Raw genomic sequence first — 17,435 nt, forward strand, 5'->3', positions numbered from 1 at the left:
ACTTTTTAAGGCTGAGCATGACAATCATGGCTAGTAGCTCTTTGTAGTCCTTTCCTTCTCCAGGAATCCATCTACAAAGCCCTGTGAACTTAGATGGTGGCAAGGCCCATAGCACATGCTTTTCACCCAGTTCTTTATATCTCTACCTGGACTGGAAGAACTGCAAGCCACTGTAGACAATGCTGAGCTAGAAGCCCCAGTGGACTGTCCTGATATGAGATCCTTTGGAAACCTTAGGTGGCTTTTAAACAAAATAATTGAGACAACTGCCATTCTCATATTCATCAGAGAGACCATACGTGGCTTTCTCTATCCTCAGTGAGTCAATGCTCAAAGCACTGTGACCAATTGCTGCTCTCCATCATGTCCCATTGAGTGTTTATCGTATTCATATCTCCCCTTCCCACTGTGAGAAACACCAGGGTAGTCACAGCATGGTTGCCACCTAAGAGTCTCAGCTTCTGGGCCCCTCCTAGATTGCTGAAGAAGTTGCTGTCCTGATGTTGCTGGACTTCAACTCCCATCATCCTTTGGTCTGTTTGGTTAGGACCAGTGCTTTTTTTTCTGGGGGGGACGCATACCCCTAAACATTTTGTGAATCGAAGTTTGGCCTCACTGAGGGGCAGTATTTCAATATGAGTAGGGAAATGAGAGTACCCCTAAACATTTTTTTAATAGAAAAAAAGCACTGGTTGGGACTGATGGGAATCTAAGGCCAGTGATATCCAGAGGACCACAGCTTCAACCCCTCAGCCTTGCAGCACCAGACACCTGAACCTGAAACCCTGACAGCAGTTTCTGCTCTCTGATGTTGTCCCATCTTATACATCTGCTGGCAGCCCAAACACTACTTTGGAGAAGGCTGTAATCCCTCCAGAGAGAAACTCTGTAGCATGCCAAAGATTTTGCACTCCAAATACTTGCAGCTTTTAACACCTGACACTGAGAATTTCTGCTGCCAGTGAGGAATGGTCTGGCCTTCTCTCTCTCTCTCTCTCTCTCTCTCTCTCTCTCTCTCCAAGGCTTGTCTGCCCTGCAGTTCCTCAACACCCCCCTCCCCGACTGCCATGGGGACATTATAACTCCAGCAATTTGCCTCTCCAAAGACTGACTTTGGTTCAGTGCCTGGAAAAACAGTAGGCGAAATAGTGCAACCTTAAATTCTAACATGTGTAAGTTATACATCTTATTTCCATTTCCAAGCAGCCTTTCTCCCCAGAAAGACATGAGGAAAAAATTACCATCCGCCTCGAGAATATCTCAGCGGAACGTTTATCTCCTAGCCACGATAACTATGCTAGAGTAATTCTGCCTCCGCGCCTTAACAAACAAATTTAATGTTCTCAATTGGAAAATCCTTCAGGCTTGTTCGCCAGATGGGAATCCAGCGCAGAGTTGTAAGGCTTCCTTTTGCAGTGAATGGGGGCAATTATTTCAACGCTGGATTTTGTGTGTGTGTGAATGTGAAAGGTGGTTGTGTGTGTGTGTGTGTGAATGTGAGAGGTGGTTGTGTGTGTGTGTGTGTGTGAATGTGAGAGGTGGTAAGTTCAGATGACACACACATACACACCCTGAAATAATATATGATGTATAATGTCCACTGTTCGTTGGAAGTTGAAACTGCTTCACATGTACTATTACGTTGCCGTCTTTATGAGGATATACGTTTGACTTTCATTACATCTGTCTTGCAAAAGTCCAGGAAAGAATCGGAATACCATAGTTTAAAACTACTGCTAGAGGATAAGAATCCCAAGACTACATTAAATGTAGCCAAATTCTGTGCGTCTGCAATTAATCGCGGAAGCAAGTGGTATCCCATAGTGACCAAACCCCCAAATGTTAATTACAGGGGGCACGCTAATAATTAATTTTAATTTTTTATATTTAAATCCTTGTTACACTCATATTGACCTCTGTATTTCTGATATTTTTTTATGATCTGTGATATTGTGTGTGTTGACGCTGGTCTGTGACCGTATTAATAAATTCATTCATTCAATGTCCACTGTGCCATGTGGGCAAGCTCTGCTTTCCATGGGTAACACAGGCCGTGACCACATCCCCTGCCCTCCCTGGGTGTGGCTGGCATGTAAAAGGAACATGGAAGGAAGACCCTTGGTCCATCTAGCTCTTCATTGAGACATTGATAGGCAGCAGCTCTCCAGGGTTTCAGGTGAATGATGTTCCCACTCCCACCTGAGTTGCCTCCACTGGAGATGATGCCTGGGACCTTTTGCATACAAAACAGATGCTCTAACCACTGAGCTACAACCTTTCCCTTTATACTTGGTCTACACTGATCATGGTCCTCAATTGTTTCAGATGGGAGTTGCTTTAATGTCCCATGGTGGGCAGGCCTGTGGGTCATCATGGCTGCCCAGGGCTTTCCTAACACATTTTTGCTGCCCCACTTTCCCTCCTTGGCACAAGAAGCCCTCTTTCCTCTGCTCAGTGATCAGGTGGCATTGCAGGGGGTTGACCCATTGGATCTCTTCTAACTCTACTATACTGTGTAGTTGCACTGGAGCTGACGATTGCCTGGTACTGATCTGCCCCCTGTGTTTGCATTTCAGGGAGTCCCCAGTGGATTGCAGCGTCAGCAAATGCAACAAGATGGTCGGTGCCGGGACCGAATCCAATCCATTAAATTATGGCACCTACATGGATGAGAAGAACGGACCTCCTCCCCCCAACATGACAACCAACGAGAGGAGAGTCATTGTGCCAGCAGGTAGGGGCTCAACAGTTTCTGGGACACTGGCACCCATCTGCATAGCCCAAATTTGGTTTTGGTCCTAACACGAAGTCTTTCCTCAGAGAAATGAACAGGAATACTGTAGGCCTTCAATGAAGAGTGGCTATTGTGGTTGCTCCCAAACGCTCCATTTGGGGTCAGTGATGAATCTAAACACCATGGCAAGATGGCAAGTTGAGGATACATGAATTGCCTTGCTGAATCTGGTCCAAACTTGGGGAACCTGTGCCCTTGCCCTGCCCCCGGATGCTGTTGGACTCCCATCAGTCCCAGTCAATATGGCTGATGGGCAGGTTTGATGGGAGCTATAGTCGTGGAGTGCCACAGGCTCCTCATCCCTGATCCAAAGCCTTGCCACAGCAGTTCAGGCACTTGAATTACTTCAAGATTGGATTACTGCAGCACGCTCTATTCAGGGCTTCCCTCGCGCTTCATCCAGAAGCTGCAGTTGGTGCAGAATGCCGCAGCACGATTGCTGCCAGGTGTAAGGGTTTGCCAGCATATAACACCTTGTGCTCAGAGATCTGCACCAGTTGCCAATTTGCTGCCAGGTCAAGTTCAAGGTTCTGCTATTGGTTAGAAAGCCCTAAACAACTTGGAACCTATGAGATCACCTTACCCCACATGTGCCCACTTGCTGAATTGGCACTACTACAAGTGCCACATAAGACTCGTTCCTCATTTGTAAGAACTTGGTTGTTTAGTGTGGCAGCATCTGTGCTGTGGAACTCCCTGCCTCTTGACGTCAGGCAGGCACCATCACTGTACTCTTTTTGGCACCTGCTAAAAACATTCTAGTTTAGACAAGACTGTCCGGATACTTAGAAATGCTAAGATGGATTTTAACCTGTTTTAGTATTTTAACATTTTGCATGTTTCAACTTTTCTCGGTAAGCAAGGATGGTCATGCGAGGACTGTTCCAAGGAGATGGTTCAAGTGCACGTGCTTTTGCTTACACGCACCAACCCTGGATCATAACCCCCATGCAAGATGCTATTGTGCTGTAATTACAATTGCAAGAGTTCACCTGAGGACAGAATCTGGGAGAGCGGAGAAGGAAAGTAAAGGGCATGCAGAATATATTCTGCCATGACTCTTTTCCCGAAGGGGACCCCTGTGTGTCTAGATAAGAGTCATGAGAAAAATAGCACAGGATGCAGATAAAGAGCCAGACATGCAGTGATAGGTACCTCTGTAAAAACAGCTTCAGACCCTGATATATTGCTCCCTAAGGAGAGGCACAAGGGTGTTGTTTTTAAAGCAGAACCTTCATAGTTAGATTTCCTTTATTTTATAGTTAACTGCGGTTCACGGTAACTATGGTTAGCTTTAAATAACCCCAACCATGGTTTATGGAGCTGGCTTGTTTCAACTGAGCATGCTTCTCAACTCCTCAGCTGTGTAGAAGGAAAAAAGGAGGGAGCAAATCTAGGAGCCCAGGGAAATCTAGGATCATGGGATCTTCCATTAAACCATGGTTGGGCGTTCCGACCAAACATGGCTACAGCAGATTCTGCAGAGTGAATGGTTTTGGAGGAAGAAGCCATGTCTCAGTGGTAGAGCATGTGCACCGCAGTCTGAAGCGCCTAGGTTCCCTCCCTGCCATTTCCAGTTAAAAGAAACAGGTGGCAGAATGAGATGTAGGAAAGGTCTCTTCCTAGAGAGCTGCTGGTGGTCAGAGTAGGCAACCCTGGGTTTGAGTCTGCACAAATGTGTCTGCACTTAAGGCAGCTTTCTGATCTTGCTATATCAGAGTCCGATAAAGTTGGCATAAGGTAAAGGTAAAGGGACCCCTGACCATTAGGTCCAGTCGTGGCCGACTCTGGGGTTGCGGCGCTCATCTCACTTTATTGGCCGAGGGAGCCGGCGTACAGCTTCCAGGTCATGTGGCCAGCATGACTAAGCCGCTTCTGGTGAAACCAGAGCAGTGCACGGAAACGCCATTTACCTTCCCGCCAGAGCGGTACCTATTTATCTACTTGCACTTTGACATGCTTTCGAACTGCTAGGTTGGCAGGAGCAGGGACCGAGCAACGGGAGCTCACACCATCGCGGGGATTCGAACTGCCGACCTTCTGATCGGCAAGTCCTAGGCTCTGTGGTTTAACCCACAGCACCACCCGCTTCCCTAAAGTTGGCATAAGGCCAGCCTAATGTAGTTGGTACCCTAAACTCCTCCAGCCTGTACAAGCCAAGCGTGGAATTGCCCTATCAGTTCCTAGAATCGCCACTGGCGGTTAGCATTCTGTATGTCAGTCCTTGGCAGCAATGTGTCGTGGACGGAATCCATCATTCTTCCTGCCCTCCTCCTCCTGTGTTGACTCTGCAGGGCTAGCGTGGCAAGGGAAGGGTGAGTGGGCGGGGGAGAGTTTGTTTTTGTCAGCAGGGTCTGGAAATATGACTCAGACCGAGGAAGCCAGCTTGTCTGAGCAAGGAGAGGTCATTTTCACAGAATTTACTACTTTCTGGAGCGCAGTAAGGAACATCCGTCCAAAAATTTTAATAACCCATCTGTACGAGATTTGCAACGGGCCGCGAGGAGGACCAAATGTGCTGGCCTGCCTGTTTGTAGCTGCTTTGCAACTGGAGACCTGCAGGAGTAGCTGAAGTGGGGTGGGGTGGGGAGTAAGACCTCCTGCTCTTCAGAAAACAGAGGTGCTGTGATGGGGTCAGTGTGGTGTGTGCAGTGAGTTGTTGAGTGGTGAGGTCAAATCCTGCCCATTTGGCTTCTGACACAAGCAACCACAGCTAAAGCAGAATTGAGCTCTGCCCTCCCATCCACTGATGTCACAAGTATGTCCGCTGAGTGACAGGTGAGCGTGGCTTGGGGAAAAGGTCATTGGAGGCCAAATTGGGACCCCTGGCCAGCCAAGGTTAGCCCACTGGCCAGTCTGTAGGAAGAGAGAGAGGAAGACAGAGGCAACCCTCTTAGTCCCACTGAAGTCTTACTGATGGAAAAGTTTCTCATCTAGCTCAGTTGGTAGAGCACGAGACTCTTAATCTCAGCGTCACGGGTTTGAGCCCCACGTTGAGCAAAATATTCCTGCATTGCAGGGGGTTGGGGTAGATGACCCTTGTGATCCCTTCCAGCTATACAAATTCTACGATGCTATGATTCTAATCTCTTCAGTATCTGAAACTGATGGCTCATCGATAGGAATAACACCACCCCCAACAATCTTTCGGTGCTTGTTTGCATTTTCAAGTGCCCAGAGCCCTCCCACTTCCTTTTTTTAAGTTGCAATCTTTACAACAACCCTGTAAAGTAGGTCAGTGTCATTATCCTGAATATCGCAAACAGGGAAGATTGAAGCTGAGAGGGAGTGCCTTTCCTAAAGCCAAGTGGTGAGTTCATGGCAGAGGTGGGATTTGCACTGTGGACTTTCCCAACGCATAGCTCAGTCTCACAATCACGCAGGGAAAATGTCCTTAGCTACCTGTACATTGACGGAGCAGGAAAGCTATGGGGGGGTGATTCCTGGCAATCCCCCCCCCCATGACTTTGGACTACAACTCCAATAATCCCTGTTCATAGGCCATGCTGGGTGGGGCCGATGGGAACTGGAGTCCAGCAGAATCCAGAGGCCTTCACAGGTTGCTCATGCCTGCCCTAAACAATCTGGCCCAACTTACCTGCAGAACTGTCTTCACTCCTGTGATCCACTGTGACCTACATAAGAACAAAGGGGCACAGAGAAATGTTCTCAGTGGCTGCTCCTCAGCTTCAGAATTTTCTTCCCCTGGAGACTCTCCAAAGCCAGAGCCTGTGCATCTTCTGGAAGTGGTGGTTTTATTCAAGCCAGTAGCCCGGATGTGATTGTTATTGCAGTTTTTTAACAGCAAAGCACAATTGCAGGTTTTACAGCAATTAAGTGGTACATAAATTTTGTTGAATCAATAATGCAGTGGTACCTCGGGTTACATATGCTTTAGGTTACAGACACTTCAGGTTACAGACTCCACTAACCCAGAAATAGTACCTTGGGTTAAGAACTTTGCTTCAGGTTGAGAACTGAAATCGTGTGGAGGCAGCAGAAGGCCCCATTAGCTAAAGTGGTGCTTCAGGTTAAGAACAGTTTCAGATTAAGAACGGACCTCCGGAATGAATTAAGTTCTTAACCCGAGGTACCACTGTAAACACAGTGGCATATAATCCACTCTGAACACTTGGAATCTCAGAGGCTATACACATTGTTGCAGGGAGCAGGATAACAGTTTTACTGTTGCTCTAAAGCAGGAGTGGGGGGCATTTTTTTGGTCCTCTGGAAGTTAGTGAGCCACAACTCCCATCAGCCCTTGCAAGCATGGCCAACAGCCTGAGATGATGGACATTGTGGTTCAATGACTTCTGGAGGGCCAGAAGTCCCCCATACCTGTTGTAAAAGAAAAACTTTGACGACTCTTGCTTTATCAGTATCTCCCCCTGCTTCCTTCTGGCAGACCCCACATTATGGACCCAGGAGCATGTTCGCCAGTGGCTCGAGTGGGCTATCAAGGAGTATGGCTTGATGGAGATTGACACCAACCTCTTCCAGAACATGGACGGGAAGGAGCTCTGCAAGATGAACAAGGAGGATTTCCTCCGGATCACATCTCTCTACAACACGGAAGTTCTGCTGTCTCACCTCAGCTACCTCAGGGAGAGTAAGTGACTGCTCTGTTCTGCCTTCTTCTTTCTCGGAGGCCTGCCTGGCACGTCAAACAAAGAGTAGGTTCTTTTGGCCGAGAGCTGAAGTCAGAAGGGTAGCTGGGAGGAGAAAAGGAAAGAGGTTGAAAGGGGGCCAGGGTCAACAGCAAGAGCCAGTGTGGCACAATGGTTAGAGTGTTGGGCTAGGACCTGGGAGAGCAGAGTTCGAATCCTCACTCAGCCATGTAGTTCACTGGGTGACCTTGGGACACCCATTCGCTCCCTCACAGGGTTGTTGTGAGGATGAAAATGGGGAGGAAGAGAACCATGTGCCTCTCTTTGAGATCCTTGGAAAATAAAGGTGGTATATAACTGAAATAAATACATACATACATACATACATACATACATACAACAAGAAATGCAAGAAAATAGTGTCCTTCCCGATGTTTCTGGACTCCGACTCCCATCATTCCTGGCCTATGCCTCTGCTTGCTGGGGCTGATGGGATTTGGAGTCCAGGAACACTTGGAGGGCCAAAGTCTCTCCATGCCTGAAGCAAAATCTCCCAAGCGGTGCTTGTTCTGCCTGGTTTTTTCTTGTACCCGCTCTCAGAGGTGGATTTAGGGCAGCACAACTAGTTCCACTACTCTGGGCACCAAGCCAAGGGGGCATTGCAACAGTAGTGAATTGAGCAGAAAGGGAGAGGTGGTGGGGCACTGACTTTTGGCCTCACACAGGGCACCTCTGAAATTTGAGTCCAAAGTCCACCCCTGAGGCTCCTATCACAAAAACCTAGCTGGTGTTGTGGAAGAGCAGATCCACCGGGTTTCCTCTGAAAATGCAGATCAATGAATTGCTTATTTGTTTAGTTCTGTTATCTCGCTGAGAACAACTTTTTGAAACACCAAACCGCAGACATATTGTCTGACTGAAAAAAGGTGTCTCCAATTAACTGATGGAAAGATTAAGTAGTTATAGAAGCTCTGTCTCTGTGCAAGCGATACACAGTGAAGTGTGTGGGGAGCCTCTCCTTAGGGGGACAGCACACATGACCCTTGTGGGAACTTTGCCCCCCATTGCTAATTGCAGCACAGAGTAGTTTTTTTCTATTAGGGTTGCAGTTGGGGAGGGAAGGTTCACATGTTCCCTCCACGCATGGTGTAATCCAAATGGAAATCCATGGGTGCCTAGGATGTTGTTGTTTTTTAATCACCTGATTGGCTGCAAGTCCGATGGCTGGTTTAATGTTTAGTTAGGTTTGCATGCAGATGTATGTCATAATAAAGAGCTAGAGCAGAATGCCTATATGCATGTGAACTCAGAAATGAGATCCGTGCAAATCTGTTTGGCATGGGGAGAGTGCAAAAGAGGAACCAAAGGGTTTGCATTTCTGCTTTCTGTACACCTGGAATTTGTAAGATCCAGTCACGAAGACTTGTATCCAATACAGAACAGATTTGCTGAATTTTACTGGCATGGCTAGCTTAGGTCCATTCATTTCAGTGGGTCTACTCTGTGTAGACGTTAGTTGGCTCCCAGTTCCAGGGTTCAACCAGCCTCTCAATGAGTGAACCCATCAAAGTCTTTTTTCAGTGCAACCCAAAGCCAAACAGATTTGCCAGCAACCTCCAGTTCAGCAGCCTCCCACTCTTATCTGCCTCAAAATGTGGTTTCCTGGAGTGCAGCAACTTTGAGGACGTAATGCTCAGCACTGCCACGTTCTGAGGCTTCTTTGCGCCCACATCTGACTTGGCAACTAGAAGAGTTGCGCTGATCAACATCACTTTCTTGGTGTTTTCTTCCTGTCACAGTGCAGTGACCTGCATTCAACCAACATAGAATTGTAGGGTTGGAAGAGACCCAAAGGGTCATCTAATTCAACCCCATGCAATGGAGAAGTCAGAGCTAAAGAATCCCTGTCAGACAGCCATCCAGCCTCTCTCTAAAACAGTGGTTCTCAACCTGTGGGTCCCCAGATGTTGTTGGACAACAACTCCCATCATCCCTGAGCTCTGGCCTTGCTAGCTAGGGGTGATGGGAGCTGTAGTTCAACATCTGGGGACCCACAGGTTGAGAAAGGCTGCTCTAAAAGCCTCCAATGAAGGAGAGTCCATCGCTTTCCAAGGTCATCCATTCCATTATTGGACGGCTCTTACTATCAGAAAGTTCTTCCTGATGTTTGGTTGGAATCTCCTTTCTTGTAACTTGAATCCATTGGTTTGGATCTTCTCTTCTGGAGAAGCAGAAAACAAGCTTCTTCCGTCTTCTGTGTGACAACCCTTCAGATATTTGAAGATGGCTCTCATATCGCTTCTCAGTCTTCTCTTCTCCAAGCTAAGCATCCCCAACTCCCTCCTCCGCTCCTCTTCAGGCTTGGTTTCCAGACCCTTGATCATCTCGGTTGCCTTCCTCTGCACACTTTTCAGCTTGATTGCTGTGGTCAACGACTTGCACGAGCCTGCCTCCCTGGGCACCTGACCTGTTCCTTTCTTCTGTTTTGCACACTGACTCCATGAGATGAGGCTGCGATCCTCTGCACTGCTTTCTTGCTGCTGCCATCTCTGGCTGTAATTGGGGGTGGGAAGAGGTGTGGGCTTTGAGGGAGATAGGGCAAAGCCTTGTTCTCATTAAAGTGTGTTCACAGGCCAAGCCAGGCTACTGGACATGACTCCTTTCCAAACAGCTGTTCCTGTGCCTGCTTCACGACAGTCTGGTTTCTGGATTTCTGGGCAACTCCCTTGTGGCGTCATGCCTTTGAAGGGAATTTATTGTTTTTCCAGACTTAATTTCCACTGGATGTTTTGCGCTGCATCTCTGAACCAAGAAGGGCGCTGGAGGAGATGGCTCCTTACTTCCCCACAACAGAGGGACATTGGGGGCACTTTAATCCACTGCAGTGAGTGAGGAACACTTTGCAGAGAGCAGTGGAGCAGCTGGGGAATTTTAGACTCTGGGTTTAATGGTTCTCCGGATGGTCACTTGCTTAAAAGTAGGGCAAGCCAGCCCTATGGTAGCTGACTGGGGTCCTGGGCCAGAGTCCTGCCCTGAAGGCACCAGGGTAAGAATTGCAGACAAGCAGCTTACAGGGGGATCAATCTGATCCTTTTTCAGTCTCTAGAGACTCAGCAAGTGGTGAGGTGGGATATCTGGTTCACTTGTCATCTAAAGGTAAAACTAACACATTTGCACTTTCTGAACTGAAACACCATGGGTGGGGGACCTTTTCTGCCCAGCAGGACAGATCCTTTCCTCCTTACCCTTAGAGGCCCAAATCTGACAGATGAGCTGGGTCACCCACCTGTCAGTTGCCCGATAACATAGTGACATCAGGTGATGCTGTGCTTTGAAGCCCCCAACTGTTGGGGCTAGAAAGCATAGCATAGGGATTTTCAACACACACACACACACTTGTTGTTGTTTAGTCATTTAGTCGTGTCCGACTCTTCGTGACCCCATGGACCAAAGCATGCCAGACACTTCTGTCTTCCACTGCCTCCTGCAGTTTGGTCAAACTCATGCTGGTAGCTTCGAGAACACTGTCTAACCATCTTGTCCTCTGCTGTCCCCTTCTCCTTGTGCCCTCCATCTTTCTCAACATCAGGGTCTTTTCCAGGGAGTCTTCTCTTCTCATGAGGTGGCCAAAATATTGGAGCCTCAGCTTCAGGATCTGTCCTTCCAGTGAGCACTCAGGGCTGATTTCCTTAAGAATGGATAGGTTTGATCTTCTTGCAGTCCATGGAACTCTCAAGAGTCTCCTCCAGCACCATAATTCAAAAGCATCAATTCTTCGGCGATCAGCCTTCTTTATGGTCCAGCTCTCACTTTCATACATCACTAACACACACTCCATGGACAAAGACAACACACACACACACCTCTAAATGTCTGGGTAGTGGAGGTTTAAAAGGCAGCATGCGGTTGTTTGCAAAAGGACTTTCAAGCAGCCCTGCACTCTGCAGCCAAATGATTTATCAGCTTTCCGTGGTACAATGTGAAATTTCCTAGAGGTCTTAAGTACTCTGCTTCTTTGTCGTGTGCTTGAACTTCTGTCGTTTTTATTGTATTCCTTTGTTTAACTTACTCTGATAAAAATGATAAAATGAATAATAACCTGGAATTAGCAGTGAGGGCTTGCCATCCCGCCACGAGCCCTTTAGAATGTAAAAGTTGTCAGTTAAGGATTCCAGGTCTGGTATTTCTGCTGGTCTCAGTGCCCTTAAAGTCTTGATGTCTGCTTCGTTCTTGCTCCCCCCCCCCCCCGCACACATTCCCCTCCTTTTTTCATTTAAGCATCTTAATAGGAAACACATTTTTCTTCCTTTTCTGGTGTTCCCAACTAGAAACCTCAGACTGCCAGGCAAAGGTGAGAACTTTCAGCAATAAACCTGGGGCGACTCTCTCCCTTTTGATGGCCACAACTTGTGCTTTTCAGCAGAGAGTGGCCCTTGTTTTATCTGACAAGTTCACTTAGACGGGAATTCCCCCTCTCCCTCGCCAGCCCCACTCCCTGCCCCACCGTCTGCAACTTCAGCCATGTAGGCTGTCTGTCTGATCGCTGGGTCTTGGGGCACTGGGCTGGCTGGCTGGCTGATGCTGGTCGTACTGAACATCGAAATCTGGATCCGTTTCCAACCAGAAGCCAGAAAACGTGTCAGGCATGAATTAGTTCCCTCGCTGAGATATTTGAGAGGAACAAATTAAAAGCGAAACGAAACACCAACTGAAAACCAAGGATAAGGGGGTGGGTGAGAAGTTTGGTTTGGTTTGTATTTTAATGTGAACCAACCTAAATAAATCACATGTTCTCCGTGAACCAAAATGCAGCAGTTCGTTGGAATTTGCACCTCTCTGATGGTTCTTGAGGTGATTCTCCAAACAAGTAATGTGCACAAAAAATTGTATTGTAAGAAGGAACGTGCATAAAAAGGCCAGCATTTGTGAAAATAGCATTAAGGGAAATTGCTTGCAAATGTGTTTCCGTTAGGAGACCTTGGCACTCAAATGAGGATTAGGCAAATTCATGGCGGAGGAGAGGACGGCATCACTGCCTCCACTGTGAGAGGCAGCAATGCTCCTGAATACCACTTGCTGGAAGCCACAGGAGGGGAGAGTTGCTATTTTGCATTGAATCCTGCTTGCACGCTTCCCCTAATGGGCATCGTATGGGCATGATGGGAATCACATGCCACTTGGAGAGAGAGGAGAGGAGAATCTGAGATTAACAATGCCATCCTGCATAAAGCTAATCAGAAGGAAACCCCATGAGTTTAATGGAATTTACCCCTGTTGAAGAATCAGTGGAAACTGATTTCATCTCAAATTACCAGGTCAGTTTCATGAATTTTTAGTTGAATCACTGTTTCCCAACCTTAGCTGTATCTAAGTTCTACTCAGATCAAACCCACTGAAATTAATAAACCTAAATGAGTCATGTCCATTCATGCCGGGGGGGGGGTCTACTCTGAGTATGACCAACGTTGGATACAACCCATAGATAGATAATATAAATACTTAACAGTAGTTTTGGTATGTGTCATATCGTAAAAGGTATTCCCAGTTCTCTCACACTTGGCCGAATGGGGGAAATGCCTCTTCTCTAACATGGGGGATTATTGTCAAAATTATTGTCTTGTTTATATTCAGACAGGGAGATTTAATTGGCTAGGTACTTTGAACTGATTTACGGCCTTCATTTATAGACTATGGCAACTAGTCATAGATAGTGCTCCATCAAGATTAGAAGTGATCCCTGATGTTGATCTCTGATTATGATGATCCACTTTCCAGAACACCTGCTGATTTTCCTTTTGAGATAATGAACGTTAGGAATTCTTTAGCTGTGATTTGCTGCACTGCAGGGGGTTCGACTAGATGATCCTTGGGGTGATTCTTCCAGCTCTACAATTCGATTATCCTAATTGCAGAAGGGAACTAGGAAACCATTTGTTTCTCCTTCCTTTCTCTGCACAGATCCCTTCCAAGCAAATAATTTGATCTTGAATACTTAACTGCAGCATTTCTCTACCCTACCCCCATCCAAAATACAGATTTTTTCCCTACACATTTTTTTTAAAAAAATACCCGTTTTTGCACAGGCTAAACCTCTTCTTGTCCTTTATTTTTTTTCCTTCCAGGTAGTTCCTTGCTGTCTTATAACACACCAGCCCACACGGAACAATCCTCTCGACTCAATGCCAAAGAAGGTGAGTTCCTTCTTCTGGATCCTGACCATTTGTCTGAGACTGTTTTGCTGTAAAAAGCACCAAACTAGGAGCTCAGTTTGGAAATGTGAAGAATCTGCTTCCTTGTCTTTTCATCCCAGAGGCTGGGGAGGATGCTTTCCTTTTCTTCCCCATTGTCTAAAGCAGATGTGAGGAACCTTTGACCCTCCAGAAGCTGCTGAACTACGACTGCCATCAACCCTGGCCATTGGCCATGCATGCTGGGGCTGATGGGAGTTGCAGTCCAGCAACTTGCTGGCGTTAGGAGCGGTTCAACAGCGGAATGAACTCCCTCAGGAGATTATGGACTCTCCCTCACTGGAGAATTTAAGGCAGAGGTTGGATGGGCATCAATCATGGGTGGTTTAGTTGAGATTCCAGCCTTGTAAGAGGATGACTCTTGAGGTTCCTTCCAACTCCACAATTCTATGATACTATGAAGTTCAGGAGGGCCACGCGTTCCCTATTCCTGGTCTAAAGTTCAGATCCTCACCTTACTGGGGCAGAGACTTGCCTTCTTTTGCTGTATATTGCTTTTAATGCACCCGAGTGTGTTGATGGTGCTCTGCTTTTCTGTTTGTTGCATTAGTCAGTGCAGTTCAACAGGTGTGTAATTGTCGCCCTGTGGGCTTTTATCTTCATTTGCCTTTTTGCGTTGCATTCGTCGCCAGTGCTGGATTTACGTATAAGCTGAACAAGCTATAGCTTAGGACCCCACTCTCTTGCCCCCCCCCCCAATTTCACTGTTAATATACTTCTTAATTGTATTTCAGTTCAACAATTACTTTGATCAAATACATATTTTGTTATGTGCAAATGGCTTTAAATACCTATTAGGTCCATAAATTACCATATAGCATATATTCAACAACGAAAACAGCGAAAATTCATTGTTGTTGACAAAGGACAGCTGGACATAAAAAGGGCCCCATTACCTTCAGTAGCTGAGGGCCTCATCAAGCCTAAATCCGGCCCTGTTCATGGCCTTCCGGTAGAGGCCCCCATCCATGCTAGGCAGCCCCTGGACCTTTCCTCCTCCATGGCCTCCTCTCTCCTTCTCTATGTCTGCTTCGCTGCCAAGCCGAAGCTCAGCAAAGGTCCAAAGCAGGTCTGCAGCACTTCTTTAGGGGTTGGGTTTCCTCATCATGTTAAGAGGGGTGCAGGATGTGCAATATCTGAGCCGACCCTTGTGAGTGTATGTGTGTGAAGGCTTTGACCATAGCATTGTGGAGGCAGGAGGTGAGCAGATGGAAAGTTGAAAGTGTGTGCATCCCAGAGGCTGATCTTGGTCTTTGGATGTGTACTGCATTGTCTTGGCCCTCCTGGCTTGCCGTACCAGGAACTGAGTCAGCAATCGGGCATCGTGCTTCCAGCTCTGCAATAAAGCTCTCCACACACACAGCCGCCCCTGAAATTAACTGCTTTTGGAAAAGTTCTTCTGGTTATCCATCTTTTTGCAGCCTCCTCTTCATGATACCAGAGGTTGCCACCCATCCCTAGAAAAAACAGGATTGCCCCATTTTTGGACAAAAGTCTTCCCTGTCCCATTTGGACTTCAAACACAATCCCCGTATTTCAGCTCAGGTGGCCCAAAATGGCGGCTGTGTCGCTGTTGGTGCGGTTGATGAGGAGCCTGGCCCGGTGCAAGCGACAATAGAGAGGGGGAAGGAACAACTCCCTCTCTCATCCTCTCCTTTGTTCCATTTCACTGGTGCTCCACATCAGCCACTGCCTGTTGGTCTAGCATGGTGCAAGTCTGCTTGGCTCCCTCCGCCACCCAACCTGACCTCCCCTGAAATTTGTGAGGCAGTTCTCTGCCCCAAAAGGATGCTATATCTATATCTATATCTATATCTATATCTATATCTATATCTATATCTATATCTATATCTATATCTATATCTATATCATCTATCTATCTATCTATCTATCATCTATCATCTATCTATCTATCTATATCTATCTATCATCTATCTATCATCTATCTATCTATCATCTATCTATCTATCATCTATCTATATCTATCTATCTATCTATCTATCTATCTATCTATCTATCTAATCTATCATCTAATAATAATAAGTAGAGTTGATTGGGAAACTGCAGAAATGGGCCCAAATTGGATACAAAAGTTTGCATACAGGGAAAAAAACCCCAGAAACGTTTGTGCAGATTTGTACAAGAAAAATTGCAAACGGATGTGGAAACGAGGCAGATTAAATTTAAGCCTGGAAAAAATGAGGGGCACCGAAATAGACAGATTTGCCCATTTTCCTTAATGCAAAAATATTTCTTGCATATCTGGGGAGGGGGGAGGGGCAGGTTTTTCTGCACAAAAGCACCAAACCCACGTTAATCCTGCAACTTGAATTTTGGCAGTATGCAATCTGAATCCTACCCACTAAACAATGACTGTCTGGGAGAGCCCTTACTTGCAGATAAGTGTGCCCCATGGGATTGCAGTGCTCTAGATCCATGCAGAAAATGTCCTGTGGATCGCTCAAATGTTGAAACCAGACGACTTTGGACGTCTGATTGTCTAGAGGCCAACAAGCGAAGAATCCTCCTTATGACTTTCCAGGCACAGCACCCACCAGAGCCTGCTTGTTCTCTGACAAGGGGGGTGGGGCGGTGTCTGGATTTTAGCTAATTCATGCCTTTGCAACTGTCTGTTTCAGCACGAAGCCCACATTTTATATAAAAATCCCTTCTGCAAAGTGTTGTGTCTCGTGGTACTTCCACATTCCCACATCCTGCAGCCGCTGAGTCCATTTCCCTTAGCAATCACTTAATCTAAATCCCAGCTTCATCCTGGCTTTATAAGCCTAACCCTCCCCACCTACAGAAAAAAGAAGACGCAAGCAGCGTATCTGTTTCAGTTTAAGCTCTGCCAACATCTCCTGTGTGCTGACGGTTGATGGGTTTGGCTCTAGGAGATTTTGGGGGAGGGAAAAGGGCCAGGTCTTTTTATAACTTGATGTTTCATTGATTACAACTTCCTTTTTTAGATGTGTTTTTCATATTTACAGCCATAACAGCATATAAAACGATTATATAATAATCAAGATCAAAGCAATGCAATTCAATTTCACAATTTTAATTTATTACCTGCCATTCTCCCTAAGGTCCCAGGGTGCAACCATTTAATAAAGAGCTTAAGAATTTAAAAGATGCAACCACCCAAAATAGAGTGGGTCCTGAAAATATACGTCTTAGGTGTCAAAAGCCAGGGTAAAGAGCTGTGTCGTCAGTATCCTCTGGATGATATATAGTGAAGTTGCCAAATGTATCTCTTTGGGAGGGAGTTTTACCACTTTGGGGCTGCCACAAAGAAGGCCCTGTCCTGGGCCTCACATGCAGGTCCTGCAATATAATATATAAGTGAGTGCTAAAAAGGGGGGATATATCTAGTACATAAGGAAAAACTACAACTGGCCTACACACACATTTTAGGAACTACAAATCTGTAATTTGACTAAAAGAAGTGGAGCAACCAGCTGCGAAATATTTCAGTTCAGAGAGTGCAGCCTGTTGGATTGATCAATATTGCTGTAGAGATGACAACAACACAAGCATAGAGGGAGAACCTCTGGGTGTGTATACAGGACATGTCAGCATGACCTCAGGCTGGAGAATGGTCTCCGCATCATGGACGATGTCCTCAAATCTCCTCAACTGACACTTTGGAAACAGTGTCATTTCCTTTTTATCAGAGCAGTTGATAAACACGGAAGCCAAAACCTCTCACCACATACATTTTTCTATAAAAAGCTCTGTTTTGTTAATCAGAGTAACATAGATATTATTTTAGTGTTTAACTGGATT

General features: G+C 46.3%; 1 protein-coding gene across 4 annotated transcripts in view; it reads left to right on the forward strand.

Annotated features, from left to right (window-relative positions):
* Positions 1-17,435, forward strand: part of FLI1 (Fli-1 proto-oncogene, ETS transcription factor) — a 113,909-nt gene that overhangs the window by 74,864 nt on the left and 21,610 nt on the right. For all 4 annotated transcript variants that reach the window (XM_080983573.1, XM_080983572.1, XM_080983574.1 and 1 more), the window contains 3 exons: positions 2,577-2,734; positions 7,200-7,403; positions 13,524-13,592. In XM_080983573.1, the coding sequence (XP_080839699.1) occupies positions 2,577-2,734; positions 7,200-7,403; positions 13,524-13,592 (431 nt within the window). The remainder of the gene's footprint in view (positions 1-2,576; positions 2,735-7,199; positions 7,404-13,523; positions 13,593-17,435) is intronic.

Source organism: Podarcis pityusensis (genome assembly GCF_964106645.2).
Source record: "Podarcis pityusensis genome assembly, chromosome: 15".
In the NCBI taxonomy this organism is placed as follows: domain Eukaryota; kingdom Metazoa; phylum Chordata; class Lepidosauria; order Squamata; family Lacertidae; genus Podarcis; species Podarcis pityusensis.